General features: G+C 41.8%; 1 protein-coding gene across 2 annotated transcripts in view; it reads left to right on the forward strand.

Annotated features, from left to right (window-relative positions):
* AKT1 (AKT serine/threonine kinase 1) overlaps positions 1-19,983 on the forward strand; it is a 148,808-nt gene that overhangs the window by 83,099 nt on the left and 45,726 nt on the right. For both annotated transcript variants that reach the window (XM_056547349.1, XM_056547350.1), the window contains exons 4-10: positions 3,302-3,413; positions 9,363-9,510; positions 10,668-10,799; positions 12,161-12,226; positions 13,594-13,662; positions 14,538-14,663; positions 16,951-17,079. In XM_056547349.1, coding sequence (XP_056403324.1) covers positions 3,302-3,413; positions 9,363-9,510; positions 10,668-10,799; positions 12,161-12,226; positions 13,594-13,662; positions 14,538-14,663; positions 16,951-17,079 — 782 coding nt within the window. The remainder of the gene's footprint in view (positions 1-3,301; positions 3,414-9,362; positions 9,511-10,667; positions 10,800-12,160; positions 12,227-13,593; positions 13,663-14,537; positions 14,664-16,950; positions 17,080-19,983) is intronic.

Genomic DNA, 19,983 nt, shown 5'->3' on the forward strand with positions numbered 1-19,983 from the left:
TCTTATTATGACTTGTTATATTACTTGTCATTGGCCACATTTAGGGTGCATTCACATGTCGCGGTTTTGCCATGATCTTGTGAAAATTGAGTCAAGAAGCTTGACATGACGTACTAATAATAATAATAATTATTATTATTTTTTTCACAAGCCACTTTGGGGTCAATGACTTTTACTAAAACCCATGAAAATATTTTTCATAATTTCATAAATACAGTATATTGGGCATCAGTAAAAAGTTGTTTATTTCCTTGTAATCCGCTCCCCCGGTTTGCTGTAATGAACTTGCCTTGTAATTAATGAAGCTTTCCCTCCAAGTTAATTAAACTTGGTATGTTTTTAGCATTCGCACTCCATAAAACTCTGTTTAGCAAAACAGTGATCATAGGGGACGATAATATTATTTAATACGATAACAGTACGCATTGTGTGACAAAGCAAGGTACCCCCTGCAGACATTGGAGCTGATTCATTACCAAATTTTGCGCCTGCTAATAAGTAATTTGCATATTTTTTCATATTTTTCTGACACTTTAGCTGTTGAGATGAGAAATGTTCTCTTACTGTTGCGGCAATTTATTTATTTATTTTTTCTCTTTACCTCCATAATTTTAACTATTTTGTGTTATCATTAAATGCATTGGTCAATAGCAGTGTTTTCCATTTAGTATGCCTCCAGCTGTTGCAAAACTACAACTCTCAGCATGCTGGGAGTTTTAGTTTTGCAACAGCTGGATGCACGCTGGTTGGATAACACTGGTCCTATGGCATGGGTGCAGCAAGGGGGAGGTAGCATGTGCAGATCGCCATAGGTTAGAGAGTACTAGTGTAGTGAACTGAATCTTTGCCATTGGTGACCCTGCTACCGCTGTATTCTGCGTCACACCCATGTGGTCAGGGACGGCTGTTTACGCAATTCCAGAATCAATGAACCCACACTTTATAGATCTGTCCTCTCTCCTAATTTGTCTGTTTTAGGGCAGGGCGGTAGACCGGTTCATACCGAATACCAACATTTTTCTGCTGCACGATATTGATTTTAACCCATACCGCAATATCGGTTTGGCCCCTCCCCCTCGGGAATGAATGAAGTAGCCCAGCGCTGCGCTGTCCCCACATCAGGGAACTAATCATTTGTTGCCTGCGAGCGCTGTTCTGCCCCCCCCCCCCCCCCCAATTAATCAGCCTAGCGCTGTCCCCATCCCCATCCTCCTGTTTGTTGCGGCCGCCGGCGCTGACACTCTATACCAGTGGTCTTCAACCTGCGGACCTCCAGATGTTGCAAAACTACAACTCTCAGCATGCATGCTGGGAGTTGTAGTTTTGCAACATCTGGAGGTCTGCAGGTTGAAGACCACTGCTCTATACTGTGTGGTATCCCTATGCCCGGGCTGCAAAAAATAAACAAAATAAACTTTATCTTACCTCCCGTTGGTCAGGTACCGGCCTCATCTGCTTCCTAGGGAATGGAAGGTCAGACAGCCGTCAGCCTATCACCGGCCGCAGCAATGTTCCGGCTGAGCCCACTGTCATGTAAGGAGCCGTCCAGAGCTCCTTACATGACAGTGGGCTCAGCCTATCAGCGGCCGAGGCGGAACATTGCTGCGGCCGGTGATAGGCTGACGGCTGTCCGACGTTCTCGTCCCCAGCGTAAGGCCGACGTCGGAACATCAAATTTATTTTGTTTACCTTGTGCCGGCGGCCGCAACGAACAGCACGAGGAGGGCAGCGCTAGCGGGTGACATGTGAGTATTTACCCCAGTGCTGGGCTGATAATTAATTGGGGGGGGGGGGAGGAGGAGGAAATACCGTTATATACCGTGGAACCGCCGAAAGTTACAAAAATACCGTGATACACACATTTGGTCATACCGCCCAGCCCTAGTTTGTTTTAGTAAATATATTACCCAGAAAAAAAAAAATTTGGAACAATAATTTGTTAGATTGTTGTGATGTTCCTCTGTTACTCCTCCTAGATATTTACGCAGAAAATGACAACTGATTGTTACCATACCTCTTTTATACCTACTGGGGGTTTCTCCCTAAAAGGGGTGGGTTACCTACCTACCTATCTTCTTGGAGCTTCTACCTACTCAAAGGAAACACCAACCTACCAGGAAATTCTACCTAATGGGGGGATTACCTACCTCAGTATTATCCAAACAGTGTGTCTCCAGCTGTTTCAAAACAACAACTCCCAGCATGCCCAGACAACCAAAGGCTGTAAGGCATGTGGGTAGTTTATAGTTTTGCAACAGCTAGCGAGACCCACTGTTTGGAAAACACTGATCTACCTACTTGCCGGGGGCTTCTACCTAATAGGAGGGGGGATTCCCTACCTAACTACTGGGTGCATATCTTAATTAGGAGTGTCAGCGAGGGCCTTATGTTTCTTTTGACATAAAAAAAAAAAAATAGAAAACAAAGTGAAACATTTTAATTGGAATGATTATTGTATGCGTACCGTTACAATTTATTCACGATAAGTACATGAAAAAAAAGTATCGGGACATCCCAAGTCACATTACTGCCCCCCCAACCCCCCCCCCCCCCGCCTGATGCAGCTGTGACACAACTGACCCAAAAAAAAAATAATTTTAAAAAGTTATCATTGACCCCAATGTAAGTCGTGTCGGACTGCAGCCTGCTTATGATCTCTCTGCAGTTTGAATATTTTTTTTTTCAACCAATTCGTAACAAAGTTGTGTGACATCAAGTAGCAGACAAATCGTGCAAATGTTTTGGTGATGCAACTAAAATGCGACTTGCTATTGCGCGACCTCTGTCCCATGTAGTCCAAGCCTAAAGACAGTGTTCACTCACAAGCTATCTCCAATTGATCAGGCACTAAAAAATGAAGAAATTTAGATTTAAAAAAAAAATCTCCTGTTTTTTTTCTTGTCCACAGCTCCACTGCTTATGTAGGTGTCACAATGGTTACAGACTATAAACAAAACCCGGTGCAGTTTGATCCTGCAGTTCTTCTTTCTTCCATCCTTCTTATTTAATCCTGTTAACTGGTGTCTGCATTGTGCTTAACACACAGAACTATTACATGGGTGGCTGTCATTAAAATAATACACATCTAATTAACATAAATATTAATTTAATAGAAAAAATTTATAAATAATATTGTTATTTTTCATGCCAGGCTGTCGGTGAGCAGTGCCTGGCGTTTCTGTCGAGGCTGCGCTTTGTAGCCGATTACTCCTGTGGGTTTGGCAGGAATAATCAAGACAAATGATTGTTTGAAGAAGCTCAGGAACCATTTTTTCCCTCTCGCTCTTCTCTTTTGTGATAGAATGTCAACTGATGAAGACAGAACGACCAAAACCAAACACATTCATCATCCGATGCCTGCAATGGACCACAGTTATAGAGAGGACGTTTCACGTGGATTCTCCTGAGGAGAGGTATGTTGTTTTGAGGCATGTTTGGCTCACTATGATAAAAACATGGCCATTCATATCAAACACTGCTTAAGCCATCCCTTAAAGAGTCTGTCAGCATATAGGGGGAGATTTATCAAAACCTGTGCAAAGGAAAAGTTGCCCAGTTGCCCATAGCAACCAATCAGATTTCTTCTTTCATTTTGCAAAGGTCTTGTTAAAAATGAAAAAAGCGAGCTGATTGGTTGCTATTGGCAACTGGGCAACTTTTCATCTGGACAGGTTTTGATAAATCTCCCCCATAGTCCCCTATAACGAGGGTGTATATATAGAGCATCCAATATTTTAGCCTAACTAGTTGGTGCACATGCAGCACCCCCTTGTACCCCACCCCTAGACATCTTATCCCCTATCCAAAGGATTGGGGATAAGATGTCTGATTGCGGGGGTCCCACCGCTGGGGACCCCGGCGATCTTGGCTACGGAATCCCAGACATCCGGTGCACAGAGCGAACTTCGCTCCGTGCCGGATGACTGGCGATGCGGGGCGGAGGCTCCTGACAAAAGTTTTCCAAATTGGTTATGGATGAATAAAGAAATGCTCCTCAAATAAGATGGATACTTGATGGAAAATATTCGGACTCGTACAAGAAAACTAATAAAAAGATCAATTTTAATTTCACAGGACAGACTCCAAGCACAGTAAGGTTGGCTTCACCTGTCAAGTTCAAACTGCCAGCAAAGAAGCAAGAGCAAAGAAACGCCCCCTCCTATAGACTTACATTGAGGGGGTGTGGTCGTGACGTCAGGAGCCTCCGGCGCTGCACCCGACGCTCTAAACGAACGCCTGGTTCAGCAGGGAGCCAGCGGCAGGACCCCCGCGATCAGACATCTTATCCCCTATCCTTTTGATAGGGGATAAGATGTCTAGGAAAATGCCTATGAAAAACCTAATGTCAACTCAACTGATCATTGGATTCACGTAAAATCTTTTGAAGACTTTATGGGGGCACACTGTCAAGAATGGGTGTACTATCTATACAAGTACCTCATCCCCATTTTAATAAAGTGACAGTCGAGCATGTATGGACTGTCAAAGATAGTCAATCGCGCCACTCTGCTATCTTTGATGGTCCCCAAGTGAATGGTGCAATCAGACTACCGATCAGATGCTTTTCACCTATTCTGTAGATAGGTGAAAAATTATATTCTTGGGATAACACCTTTTAACCTATAGTCGTATATTTCAGATTGTGAGACACATTTCCCAAGAAGAGTTCTTGCTTCTTTGCTTGCAGTTTGAACGTGACAGGTGAAGCCAATCTTACTGTGCTTGGAGCCTGTCCTGTGAAATTAAAATAGATCTTTTTATTAGTTTTCTTGTACGAGTCCGAATGTTTTTGTTTAGCACCAGCACAGCACCATCAAGTATCCATCTTATTTGAGGAGCATTTTACTTTATTCATCCATAACCAATTTGGAAAACTTGATATTTATACAATTGTATTGAATTATTGAGATGAGCTCTCATCTTTGCATGGTGCAGAAGTTAAAGGTGCGGTTGAGACCAGCAAAACTGTGATCTCACGTTGGTCCTTTTGAAGACCAGTTTGGGAGTGAGATGTTCAGGTTCTGAAGTTTCGCTGCCCATGTAAATTAGGCAGACTGATCACGAAGCAACCGGTACTAATGAATGGCTGGTGCGGAAGGAGACCTTTTCATGTTAGAAAGCACGTTTACTGGCTAGAAATTTCTGCTTGTCACTTTGTCTAGACAAGTACATAGTTGTCAAAACAAGATTTACAATGCTTCCAGAAAGTCTTCAGACCCTTTCACTTCTTTCACATTTTGTTGTGTTGCTGTCTTTTTTTCCCCAACATTCTGCACTCAATACCCCAGAACGACAAAGTGAAAACAGAATGTTAGAAATATTTGCTCATTTATTAGAGAGGAAATACTAAAATATTGCATTGACATAAGTATTCAGACCCTTTACTCAGGATTTAGTTAAAGCCTCTTTGACAGCGATTACATCCTCCAGTCTTCTTGGTTATAATGCCACAAGTTTAGCAAAACTGGATGTGAGGATTTTCTGCTATTCTCTGCAGATCTTTTCTGTCAGGTTGGATGGGGACCGTCGGTGGAGGCAATTTTTGGGTCTTTTCAGAGCTGTTCGAATAGGTTCTGGTCAGGGCTCCGGCTGAGCCACTTGAGGACATTGAGTTTTTCCTAAGCCACTCCTGTGTTCTCTTGAATATATGCTTAGGGTCATTGACTTGTTGTAAGGTAAATCTTTAGCCCTGTCTATGGTCTAGAACACTCTGAATCAGGTTTTTATTAAGAATATCTATATACTTTACTCCATTTGGCTTTTCCTCACTCTGACCTGTCTCCCTGTCCCAGCTGTTGAAAAATACCCCCACAGCATGATGCTGCCTTAACTATACTTAAGATTACATTTGGCCTATTTAAAGGAGTACTGCAGCCATAGAACACTTATCCCCTAGCTGCAGTATAGTGGATAAGTGTCAGACCGTTGGGACCCCCCGTCATCTTCTGTACGGGCCCCGGCATGTGTTTCGGTCCTGCGATCTTCGTCTGGGGGGTGGACCACCCCCAGATAAGGGTCGCAGGACCGAAACACGTGTTGGGGTGTTGGCATCCTGGGACTCCTGATCTTTCATTACTGCTGCTGTGGGGTCTGTATTGTGATTATACTTTTGTGTCATACTGTATCAAGCTTAGTTATTCCACTCACACTTTACTAAATCTTTTATATTGATCTGACTTCTAGTTAGCCTATTAGGGACTCTGCATACTGCTTTTTGTTATATACATTGCCATTAGTGTTGAGCGGCATAGGCCATATTCGAATTCGCGAATATTCGCGAATATATGGACGAATATTCGTCATATATTCGCGAATATTCGCATATTCGTTATATTCTCGTTTTATTTTCGCGTATGCGAAAATACGTGCATGCGAAAATTAGCATATGTGGAAATTCGCATACGCGAAAATTAGCATATGCTAATTTTCGCATATGCGAATTTTCGCACGCCAGTCTCACACAGTAGTATTACAGCCTTCTTTACACCACACAAGCTGGAAGCGGAGAGGGATGATCACTGTGATGTGTACTGTGAAAAAAAAAAAAAAAAAAAAAAACGAATATTCGTAATTACGAATATATAGCGCTATATTTGCGAAATTCGCGAATTCGCGAATATGCGATATTCGCGAATAATATTCGAATTGCGAATATTCGCGAGCAACACTAATTGCCATCAGATCCATATAGTACTTGTATACATTGCTGCTATTGTTGCTTAGTATAATATCAGTCCCAGGTATGCCACCCATTTTCTGGTGTCAATTTCCTCTTTTTTAATGAAATTGTATATGTATGTTGTATTTCTAATAAAGACATGGTCATTGTTTTTTGAGTAGCTCCAATTCTACGGTGTATATGCAATAGGAGTCTACATTGGCCATACTTATTCCTGAATTAGGGGTTCCCATCATCATTTCTATTATTATACGGATGCTATATATGGTACACAAAATTACAAGACATAGTTATATGTTCACATGATGGGTATACTTTAGAGACAAGGAATGTGCTCTCAATCACCCAAGGTGCAAAACAAAATGCAAACGGGTCACACTAAATAATTGCGAAAGCATGTGGCCTATAGAAAGCCCTTCGCATTCTGGATAGGGTCGGAGAAATTTTTATAGCGTTGTCTGGATGTCCGGGCAGTATATCTGCACTCATCCACTTATTTTTATATTTTTTTTTTTCCGTCACTGAGACACTTTTGCGTGTTGTGTGTGGCAGGGTGCTGTAGACCTTCTGGGTGTCCCTCCATTCTGATCAGTGTCTGTGGATCAACTTTACTCTTAATAACAATGTATTTATTTAACCCAGCCCAGTACCAAGGGTTTTTGCAGGTAGGTGAGGAACCTGATGGCCACACACACCTCAACTAGATTGCCGGGAGGGACACCCAGAAGGGCTACCACACCCTGAAAACCCTGACATCCAGACGATGCTATAAAAATTTCTCTGACCCTAGCCAGAAGGCGGGGAATCAGGAGGTGAAGTGCCAAAAGGTGAAGAGGTTGGTGCTCGTGCTTTCACTCAGTGAGTTACTTCATCCTAGAGCCCCACTGCCAAAGGCACAAAAGTACCCTGGCTGTAGACCCCCCCCCCCCCCTGCCCGCCCAATGACCAGACCTGGAGGGCACAGGTCTCATCGAGGCAGCCTTTGAACTGGTGTTGTGGCACCACCTCCGGAATGCCCTGGTACACCTGCCCCCTCTATGCAGCATCATTCTGTCATCCCTAAGATCAAGTGTAGCGTGCAGACCTCGGTGAGACACTGCCAGGCAAATCCTTTGCGTCGCACTCATACTCCCCTCCCGGCTCTGCAGCCCACATAATTCTGCTTGCCTTATAGCTACCCCTGAGACTTCCTGCCCACGGCTGCTGGGTCATGCTATTGCTTGATATTTTCTTGCTGGTAATAGCTCTCTGTAATACTCTACAACAGTGGTCTCCAACATTTGGCTCTCCAGCTGCTATACAACTCCTAACAGACCTTAAGAAACACCGGTGGCCAGGGAATGCTGGGAGTTGCTCTACAGCTGAAGAGCCACAAAATGTCCAATGTTCCGAGGTGAATGCATGCGTTAATCCAGTTTAGTTAACATGCCATGACATGGATTTATTTGCTACCATCACTTTGAGTTTGCACATGTCGGGCTACAGTGTTACATGGTGATACAGTATACAGTCTAAAATCATGGCTCCGAGAATGTCCCAACATGCAGGATTGTGGAACTAAAATAAGCAGATGCAGCATGTCCAGCTGTTGATCTAAAAATAAAACTTTTTGTGGATGTTGAAAATAAACATTAAAAAAATAGCAAAATGGATCTGATGGCGACGGCCTTAGATACAGCATATAGTCATGTAGTAAATCCAGGTCTATCACTGCAAATGAAACATTTGTCAGATGCCGTACGAGGTGCTTCACGTGTTGACCGAGAAGTACTGATGTTTTATTTTGTAAGCTTTGACCTCTTCTGTTTACTGTGGGGGGGGGGGGGGGTCTATTCCTTTTTCTGTTTTAAATAAAGTGGAGAGCAGTCCCTTTAATTTTTTGTATAAAAATTTGAGCTGATATCTGATCGGTGTCTGTGGGTTATTGATCAACTTTTAATAACTCTCTTGTGTATTTGAATAAAAGAAGGTCTGTGGCTTGGAGACAAGTATTGACCATTACAGTGTATAGGCCTTTTCCGTTCCTTTGGTTGTCTGCATAGTCATACTGGGCTACCATACATATGTAATTATGATTATGTGAAGTGTACAAATCATTTTATATGTTCATTGGGGGCTCCAAATATGTCAGAATTTTTACCCCCTGCTTCCTTCGACACAGCCATAGAGTTAAAATATACTGTCTGTACAATTCCAATACTTTATTCTTATTTAAAAGGGGGAGACTAGTTAAAAATTTTTAAATCAAGCTTTACTTACATGCCCAATCCCCCACTGCTGCTGTTCCAACAATGTCCCAATCTTTGCCAATCCTTTTGCTTTTTTTGGTACCTGGTCTTGACACATTATTATAACTCTAAAAGATTATAATTTTAACTAATTTGCCCTTTCAGAATAAAAAATACACCTGGATGAGCCCTTTAAATGATAACATTCTATTTTTCATCCACCACTAGGGGATTCAGTTTTTTCCCTGGTGGCAGATACAGACAGCCATAATTTTAGCTTTTAGCAATGTCTATGTCAAAGGGATCTTGGCATTTGCCATACAGCAAGTGATAAACATGAGATGTTAATTGTCCAAGAGGTTGGCTGGTGAATCACAATGATGGTCCCATCACAAAGGGTTACAATGGTCCCTGGCACTATTATTGTGGTTTTTTAAATATTTTTAATCTTCCAGGGAAGAATGGATAAAAGCCATCCAGGCAGTAGCCGACAGCCTTAAGAAACAGGAGGAGGAGATGATGGATTTTAGGTCTGGTTCCCCGAGTGATAATTCCGGTGCAGAGGAAATGGAAGTCTCTCTTTCTAAACCAAAACACAAAGTAGTAAGTTAACCCCATCCTATGTGTTCAGAGCGGTACATCTATAGATGAGAGAGATTGTGTGTAGCTGACCTATATATATTACACTCGATATAACCAGTATATGCATGCTCGGCAGTCTTGGATGTTCTGTCCTTTTAGACAAAGCAGCAATTACAAGGCGTGTTCATACCGTCACTGTCTGCAACAGATTACAGTTTGGGCTTGTCAGATTGGGTAACAGGTAAAGAATAGCACAGGTATATTTACACCCCAGTTGTGAGGTTTTCAGCAAATATATATTAGCAAATATATAAATCAACTTTTTTTTTTTTTTTTTTTCCAGTGCCTTTTATGTTCATAGGATATGTCTGGTATTGCAGGTCAGCATCCATACAGTAATAACCAGGCACAGCCTATGAATAAGAGTGGATGTGGTTTTGGGGGAAAAAGACCCTTTTTTGATCTCAGACAACCCATTTAATAGATCATTGAAGGACAATAGTATGTTATGACACAGCAAAAGTATCATCTCCAAGATGGTAACATTGTTGGGACGCAGGACCGGGATTCTTGAAGAACTGGGTGCTGGTGAAATAAAGTGGTCTCAGCAAAATGTTAAGGGGTTTCTTCAGTATATGTAAATAATGCTTGTAGCAGTGAAATTTATACTTAAGGTGCCCATGCACATTAGATCGATGTTGGCTGTTTCTTCAGGATTGGCCAACCAGCAGCAAATTGCTTCCCTAACCCATTTAGTACACATATATGCTTGACCATGAATGTGTATAAGGGGTATCACTGTCAGCCACGCAAGCGTTCAGCCAGCTTCTATTTAAGGTATATGGCTAGCCTTCAAAGAGCTGATCTTTGACAGTGGTAATGAGGGGAGTGAAGCTGGAGTTACTTCAATGGTAAAATGAATTGAATAAAAATGAATACCATAATCTAAAATAAGATATTGATATTAAAATGTGTACATCTTTTAGTCTTTTATTGTTTAGCCTTTTTTATTATATTTTGAGGACTTTGGAGGGGGAAGGGTTGGGTACATGTTTGAAATACTTATTTTTGCAGTCTTTGAATAGGTTAATCCTTGGTGGTGCATGAATTTTGAGGCTTAGTACAAAAAATATGAACCCGAAGGAACTCATTGTGTTTTTTGTTTTTGATTCTTACAGACAATGAATGAATTTGAATATCTAAAGCTGCTGGGGAAAGGTACCTTTGGAAAAGTCATTTTAGTCAAAGAAAAAGCAACAGGAAGATATTATGCTATGAAAATATTAAAAAAAGAAGTAATTGTTGCAAAGGTGGGTCTATGAGTCTGCGTTTTAATTAAAAATAATTAACCTTTTAGGTCACTGCTTACTGGGGGATAATAAACACATGACAAATGCACCTATAGGGATGTATTGAATATGACCCAAACTCTGCGTTGGCGTGCCCTGAAATATTGGTTCTTGCTTGGAACAGTGGACACAGTAGTATAAATGAGGATTGTGGTATTTTCCATTGTACTGGATTAGAAAACCATGATTGCTGTGTTCCAAAAACAGTGCCACCTCACTTCATGGGTTGTGTTGCACCTCTGTCCATTAAAGGCACTGTATTTGAGAGAAAGCAGTGTGGTGTTTAAATTTTTTTTTTTTTTTTTATAATCCCAAATATCCCCCCCCCCCTTTTTTTTTTATTTTTTTTATTTTAAAGTCTTTCTTAGAGTTCAAGAAGTTGCCAAAAAGTTACAAGACCCACCTGTAGCTGAGATCACATTGCTTAAATGGGTTTCCCAGGGTTTAAAGGGCTTGTCAGATTTGGACAACCTCATTTGTGTTATGGTCCTACAATGATCAGCTGATCACAGGGCTTACAGTAGTCAGCTGGGGTTGGTTATCAGCCACTGCTGTCAATAGTTGAGAGTACAAAATGGGCCTTTAATAGGGGTTTGTGGAAGCAGATAACTATTTTTTTTTTTTGTTTAATACTGTATATCTGGGATATGCCATGTAATGTGTGATTGGCTGACTGGCCAATGTGATCTCATCTGATCACAAAAGCAATAAAGAGGTCCCCTTTACATTTTTAAATACTGCTCCACTCTCCTTCTGGTGCTCAAACTGGTATTGCAGCTTTTCCCCATGTCCCTGAATGAGGCTGATCTGTAATACCAGACAATGGGGGATATTTATCAAAGTTGTCTATGTCCCGCATCAATATAGACCAAACTACAGAGGATTAGGCCGGTCTATTGTGCGCCTAATTTATCAAAAGATGCACGGCTCTTGATAAATTTCGTGGTCTATGACTTTGTGGTCTATGCTTTAGACTGTATTTAAACCTGCTCCAACATGGTCTGACATTTCGGCGTACTTTCAGCCAATGCGGCTTGTCGCTTTTCCAATGCTTTTCCATCTAAAATAGACTGGCATGCATCATGTTCTAAAAATCCTCTACAGCAAAAGTCGGAAAAAAGTCGCACATATTTTGATTGTGATTTACTGTGCGACGAATTTAGATGAGAAAAACCAGTCTAAATCATTTGATAAATATCCTCCAATGTACGGTATCTAGCTTAGAGGGGGCGCTGTGTCTGAACGAATAAGAAGTATAAGAGGAAACTGGCTTGGAACACTTTTATTGTTTACGCTTTTATTGTTTATTTTTTTTAAACCAGGATGAAGTAGCACATACACTGACAGAAAACCGCGTCTTACAGAATTCTAGGCATCCTTTTCTAACTGTAAGTATTCAGGCGTGTTGCTTGCCAACACAGGAGTATCAACCAGTACCTGTCAGTCGGACCATTACTATATTTTACATGACAAGCTGCTGCCCCAGATAAGCGGAACTGAAATAGGCACTGGCTTGTTGTACTTGGTTGACGTCCTATTATAGTTATGCTTAATCGTGAAAATCAGCATATGCTCAATTTATAATATATCGATTAGACCTGTTTACTTAAAGTCTGCACATAAAATCAATTATATATTATATAAATATGATACTTTATGTAGTACATATAGATCTGATCTTTTATGCTTGACATATTGACCTATGTGTTGGCATCATGATATAGAGCAGGGAAAAACAAATTTGCATAACTCTGGAGTCTGAGGGGCGGGCCTACTCAATGAGTGGCCAATATTCTCTTATGTGCAACATTCATCAAGTGGCACAGCCCCCAAGGCTTATAGAGCAGGGATCTATATCGATAAAAAACAAATTATATGAAAACCAAGCTATATATCTGTCTGTTTTGTTTTGCCTGCTCTGTAATGTGCATCCTAAAGCAAAGACATCATGTCCAACTTGCCTTCCCTTTTTGCCAGGTGATGTTTTATTGACCCCTGCATGTACTAAGGTTTCTAGATCCTTTGCTTTTGAAAATCGGTATGGTTATCCCGGGGGTACATGCCGTGTATAAAGGATGTGAAGGAGGGGGGATGATGAAGGACCCAAATCGCTGGTTTCTCAAGTTTAAAGGGTACTTCTAATTTTGTTGTTTGGGGCAGAATCTCATCCCGGCAGCTCAGTAGTCCAATGCTAAAGAGTCATTTATAGAATGCTGGAAGTCCCATAGAGTTGCATTGCAATACACTTGTAATTCAAGTCTACGGGACTTCTGCCAGTTCCTTAGACCGATCACTTTAGCAGTGGACTACGGAGTTGCAGGGAATTTAAAAATGGGATGCTACTACCATAACAAAATGAGAGGTACCCTTTGTAAAGGTGCATATTCACCTTAAAGGTAGCCGACTTTGGATGACTCCTGATCGAAGTTGGTGGAAAGAAGGGTTGGACATGTTGGATTGTTTTCTGCCTAACTCTATTGTTCTGGAAGGGCTAAGCTGCCACCATTGCTGTCTGGCTGTGACTTATCTGGCCTAAAGTTACCCTCTTGCTGGTGTGACTGTCCTCTCTCCATAACTTTCAATATCTGCAGAATTTGTTGGTTTTCGTAAGTGTGGGCTAAGACGGTTAACAGAAAAGTGGGTTGGGGGGGCCTCTCTAAAATTAAGTTGCATGGAGGCGCAGAAAGCGATTCCATAATGATTGCTCATACGTGATTTAAAAGTTTACAGAATGTTGTATTTTTCTTTTTTACAGGCATTAAAATATTCCTTTCAGACTCATGATCGCTTATGTTTTGTTATGGAATATGCAAATGGAGGAGAGGTAAATACTGCGGTGTTCCTTTTTGTAGCTTTTAAGAATGTTTGTATAGGTGAAGAGCAATCAAACCTAGTGGATACTGATGCAATGGAACAAACTTCTGATGACACCGACAAAAAACTGTGCTGCACAGCTGCTTCTTTAGCGTATAAATACAGCAGTATACAGTATATGAAACTAGTGGCTTATTATATGACTGCGTGATCTGCCAGATTCTGGGTAGCATAGGGGCAGACCCCGCAAATGGGATAAGGGTCCATGTACGGTAGGGCCTCAAAGTTAGGTTAGGCCCTCAGTCCAGTAGGCAAATATAGGTTGTTAAAGGGCTATTTGCTATTTCACTACTTTAAAACATATCCCCTATTCACGAGATAGGGGATAAGTGTCTCATCACAGGGGGCCTGACCTCTGGAACCCCTTGAGATCTCCAGAACAGGGCCCCATCTCTCCCTGGGCATGGAGTAATGTGGATCTCCTACGCTCCCATAGAGAATGCATGGCGCACACACGGACATGATGCTCCATGCATAGGGAGAGACTGGGCCCCACTTATCTCCTATCTGGGACATCCATGCATTGGCAACCCATTGATTTTATTGAGGACTATGTAATTCTTCATTTCACCTGTGGTGGTGCTACTGGGAAATTGAACACTTGATGCCAGGCTCCACCACAGATGAAAATTGATCACCGGGTTCTCAGCAGCAGTTGTGATCAGCCTATCCATGAGGAGGAGGGCCTATATAGGGGTGTGGAGGGGAGGGGGCTTGCCTCCTTTTGTTTGCCCCTGTTGATATGTTATTTTTGGTATATGGATGAATCTAAATTTACTGTTGGCCTGGTAAGCTCTAACTATTCTATGCTGCTTATGTTTTCAGCTATTCTTCCACCTATCAAGAGAACGTATATTTTCCGAAGACCGAGCGCGGTTTTATGGCGCAGAAATAGTCTCTGCATTAGATTATCTTCACTCGGAGAAAAATGTAGTTTACAGAGATTTAAAGGTATTTCTTTCATTTAAACAACAAGAATGCCATTAAAGGGGTATTCTGGCCAAAAGTTGTTTTCAAATCTATTGGTTACAGAAAGCTAGACAGATTTAGATTATTGAAAAATCTCAAACCTTACAGTCAGACACAGTGCTCTCTGCTGCCACCTCTGTACATGTCAGGAACTGTCCGGAGCAGGAGAGGTTTGCTATGGGGGTTTACTTTGGTGTGCAGACATGTATCAAACCCTAGACCAGTGTTCCCCTACTACGGTGCCTCCAGCTGTTGCAAAACTACTACAACTGGGAGTTGTAGCTTTGCAACAGCTGGAGGCACCCTGGTTGGAAAATACTGCTTAACACAGTGCAGAGATCTGCCTGGTGTAGTGCACAGGAAAATGTGGACATACCATGAAAAAGGTATACTGATTGCATTGCATTGCATTGCATTGAATATCATTAATGAACCAAACTTAGTCTATTTGTTTTTATATTCACTGCATTTCCCAAATGTGTGTTTTTTTTTTTTGTCTGCTGCAATGGTCTCCTATCTGTGGACCTCCAGATGTTGCAAAACTACAATGCCCAGTCCCAGCATTGACATATTATGAATTGTAGTTTTGCAACAGCTGGAGGTCGGCAGTTTGGAGACAATTGTCATAGAAGATGGATATTATTATAATTATTATTATTATTTAAATTTGCTGTGTAGTAAATACAAACTACTGTATTATTCTCAGATAGCAGCTACTTCAAAATCGTACCATAGAGCGAAATTAAACGAGTTTTAATCTTTTAAAGGAAATCTGTCACCAGTGTCTCCTGCACCAACCTGTTGGTACTGACAGGAAGTGCAGGTGACACTGATGACAACGGTACTTACCTTGTCCCTTTCCATGCCGGGGATGTCCAGTAATCCTCTCTGGTAAGCTTCAGCTCCGGCCCGACTTGGGGCACGGGCAGAGCTTAGTGACATCACCTCCCGCTGCCAAAGAACAGCAGCGGTGATGTCACTAAGCTCCGCCCGTGCCCCAAGCCTTAGCTGAAGCTTACTGGAGAGGATTACCTGAGATCCCCGGCACGGAACGGGACAAGGTAAGTACTGACAGGTTAGTGCAGGTGACACTGGTGACAGATTTCCTTAATTCTTCTCTTTAGCCTTAAAGGAGTTTCCGGGACTTTCTTATTGATGGCCTAGGTTATCACTATCTGATCATTGGGTTCTGACACCTGGCACCCATACCGATTTAGGAGTGTCACATACATATACAGAGAACAAAGCCAGAAGCAGACAGCTCCATATGTTGTATAGTGGCCGTACTGGGTTACTGCATTGAAGTGAATGGTAATTGAGGAACCCAGCACGGCCACTACACAATGTATGGAGCTGTCTGCTTCTGGCTCTGTTCTCTGTAGATGCGGCAGAGCCTAGTGTGGGATCCCCACATGGAAAACCCCTTGAAAGTTTATTTGTGATTATAACAACTTTTGACATGTCCTAGGAATAGGTGATAGAACCGAGCAGCCGCAGGCTTCTCTCCCTACTTTGTGTATGCTCTGGTCACGTGACAGAGGACTGGGAGAGAATGCGCTAAGTGCGCCTTTTTCCTAGCTTGTTTTACTGATCAACGAAAAAAAATGTATTTTTCTTTATGACATACCAAAGGATTTTTTTTTCTTTTTGACAGGTACGCTTTTAAAGTAGCTGCTTACAGAAAACAATACAGTAGATTGTATTCGACTACACAGCAAATGTAGACCAGGATAAATCATTTGCAATAATAATAATTAGAATGCTCTTTCCAAGAATCCTGAACAGTCTGCTTAGTTCTGTAGAAATAGGAGAGCGGAGATGGATTACTAGGTACCTGCGCCTTTAAGCCTGACCTTCCTTTCAATGTTTCTTGGCGTCTATCGCAGAGTTTTGCGCCAATATTTTGTACTGGTGCGGCCTGAATGTTTACAAAACAGAATAAGGTAAAAAATTATCTGTAATGAAAATCCTGTTGGAGCGGCTCCGCTTACCTGCCCGGATCTATAAATGCACCCCTCTGCCTCGTCCGGCCGGACAATGACGTGAAGTGGTGTCTTTATTGTGTGCTGGAATCCTCTGCACTCAGTGCCCGGGTTATCTGAGGTTAAAGCACCAGACAGATGTGAGGGGAGCGGGAAAGAGAACAACATCTGCCTGCGATGTCACTGTTATTATTACTATTATTGTGCGCCAAATTTCATATGAACCCAGAAAATTTCTCTGCATTTTTTAACAATTTTATTTATTTATTTTATTTATTCTTTTGCAGTTGGAAAATCTTATGCTGGACAAAGATGGACACATAAAAATTACAGATTTTGGCCTGTGCAAAGAAGGTATAAAAGATGGGGCAACAATGAAGACGTTTTGTGGTACCCCAGAATACCTCGCTCCTGAAGTACGTCTGTTATTTATTTTTATTTTTATTTCTATTTTATCTAAATGAGATGCCCTAGTGTCATACAGGGGTTTAGGAGAATGAACAGTATTTGACTCGTTGACCCTGCAGAGCCGCTATTGTTAGGACATTTCCTTTTCTATTCATTATATGGTGCACAATAGGGAGCCATGGTAAACAGATGTATTAGGAAAGAAAGGATGGCACAAAGTCTGCGGTTACTCCTACCGGAGCCGTGTAGATAAGATGGTGGCAGAGTACACTCTCCTTATTCTGCTGTGCTATAAGCACAATACCGAAGATCATAAGGGGTCCAACAAGGGAAAACTGCAATGCTGAGAGAGGAGAAAAACTAACAAGAATTGGTGTGCTGTAAGGGCCCATTCACACTACAGATTTTGATTGGAATTCCACTTGAAAAATACAGTGCAGCAGCCTCTCATTGTTCTCAATGGGATCCTGCTGCACCATTCACGGTACAGACGTTCATCTCGATGCTGTATGTCATCTGTTTCATTTGCCTTGCATTATTAAAAGAAAAAACATTTTTACATGCACAATAGCGTTGTTGAGGACTTTTCTTTTGAATAATGCAAAATTCAATGGTTTGTGAAAGAAACAGGTGAACGGAGATAAAACCCTGACCTGCTATGGAGCAGGAAAATTATTTTGGACTAGGAAAATAAGAAAATAATAATTTTATTATGATGCTGAGAGACACCTCCCTTCCACAGGTCCATCCAGGTGGGATTATGGCCCTTTTTTTTTTTTTTTTTTTTTTATTGGCCTTTGAGCTCTATAGATCAATGTATTTTCTGCAGAGGCATGCATGAATCCTATAGGCTGTATGCCCACTGCATTGCAAATATTTAAAGAGATAAAATATTGTTTATATCTAAAGGATAGGTGACAAGGTATCCAAAGAATAGGGGATAAGATGACTGATCACGGGGTTCCCGCCGCTGGGGCCCCCCGTGATCTCCGTGCAGGACCCGTGCCGCATCTGGCATTCTAAACAGTATGTTTAGAACGGTGGGTTTGGGCGGCTGGAGACGTGACATCAGGCCATGCCCCCTCCATTCATGTCTATGGAAGGGGGCGTGATGGATGTCTGTGGGCGGAGTACCACTTTAAATTCATCCCCCATGTTAGTACAATACAGTATAGCGCTAGCTGCTATTTCTTTTCAACATATTTACTGTGTCCACCCTCATAAATGTGCCAAGGTGGGAATACATACTTGGTCTTCCTTCTCTCTCTCCTTCACAAGGTTTACTGTGGTGAACCAGGAGAGTAACGGTGACTGGGGTGTTGCGGTGGTAGTGTAGGGTCTGGTGGTATTAACCCTTGAATGTTGTGACGCCAGGGTGAGGTTTCCTCAATAATAATGTTCCTGCCGCCAACTGTCCCACAGACGGCAGGGAAAAATAACGGAATGTCCACAGCAGATTTCAGGAATAAACTGAAGAAACTTTACTTGCATAATTTATGAAACAGTCTTTAACATATGTCTCTTAAGAGTGAACCGGGATACAGGTTCCTCACAGGTTTTGCTGGGACTCTGAAGTAATGAGCTTTGATGCAGGCCACTATGCTACTAATTGTAATATTTGAGCTGGTAGTAGGAACACAGGATTTGATAGATTGAGCTTTGTAACTCACGGTTTAGTGGCTGCAGGTTCTTTGGCTTTGGCCTAGATGAATTGAGATTTCTTCTGAGATGTCTGTGCTTTAGTGTCCAGGAGATGAGCGCTAAGAGAGCGAATTTAGTGGCTACAGCCCTTTATATAATAAGGGGCTGGACTAAGCTCATTGGTCAGCAAACCTGTAAGTTATGAACCCAGTGAACTCTGGGTACATCACATGACCTCTAAGGTCCTTTAACATTTTATACATCACAACCGTACATCATGTGACCACTAAGGTCCTGCACATATATTTTCTATACATTAAACAAATATAAACACACTCTACATGAGACGACCAAGGGCAAGCTGTAGGAGAGCCCTAAATGAATGGAGGGACTCTAGCTGAGGGGACTTTAGACAAGGGACAGGACAAGGTCCTGTATCGAGACACCACAATACATAAGGGTCCCTGATGTGATGAGTGAATGCCTAACTTCGTAGAGAAGGAGAATGCATTTCTGCTTGCATAGACTCTCCTCTGAGAAGCAGAGAAGATGCTGCAGCTTCAGAAGCAGTCGACTCACCACCTCAGGAATCCCTCCACACACCTAGTAAAGAGGGAAGAAGCAAGATTGAGCTCATGTCCACCGTGATACATTTATTGAGGTGAAGACAGTAAAAGGGAACAGCAGGTGGCACTATACTAACATTATTCCTGGAATATCTGCTGATATGAGCAATTATTTTAGATAAGCATCAATACAAAAAATTGGGCGATTCTCTGTTAGTCAGGAAACAGATTAGCTTTTTTGCATATTTCTCCTGGTATAAAGAGGGATTTATGGGTCAGTTCACACATGTTGGATCAGACACAGATTTCAGTGCGTTTTCTGCATCATATTCGATAAATATCTTCATCTACAACTAGTATAGCTATACCCAACCGAAACTGCTTCACCTAGTTCAGACCAGGATAAGACCTAGCCAGAAAAGGTCAGATGGAGCTAGTAAGGAGATTGTCTTCGTTGTTCCTTAAAGTATACACAAACTTTATTAATCCAATAAAAATATATTACAGGACAAAAGCATAAAAAGGCAGCATGTCCATGGTGCCCAAAATCTACACATTTTGGACCCTTTTATTGTGGTCCTTATTCATGCCCTGTGAGATGTGAACATATATAATGTGTAAAAATGTTGCCTAAACCTGCCAATTTCAGCAGGAGTGGTGAACCCATCTAAGGCTACTTTCACACTTCCGTTGCTCTCTGTCGAG

Source organism: Hyla sarda, chromosome 11 (assembly GCF_029499605.1).
Source record: "Hyla sarda isolate aHylSar1 chromosome 11, aHylSar1.hap1, whole genome shotgun sequence".
NCBI classification, from domain to species: Eukaryota; Metazoa; Chordata; class Amphibia; order Anura; family Hylidae; genus Hyla; species Hyla sarda.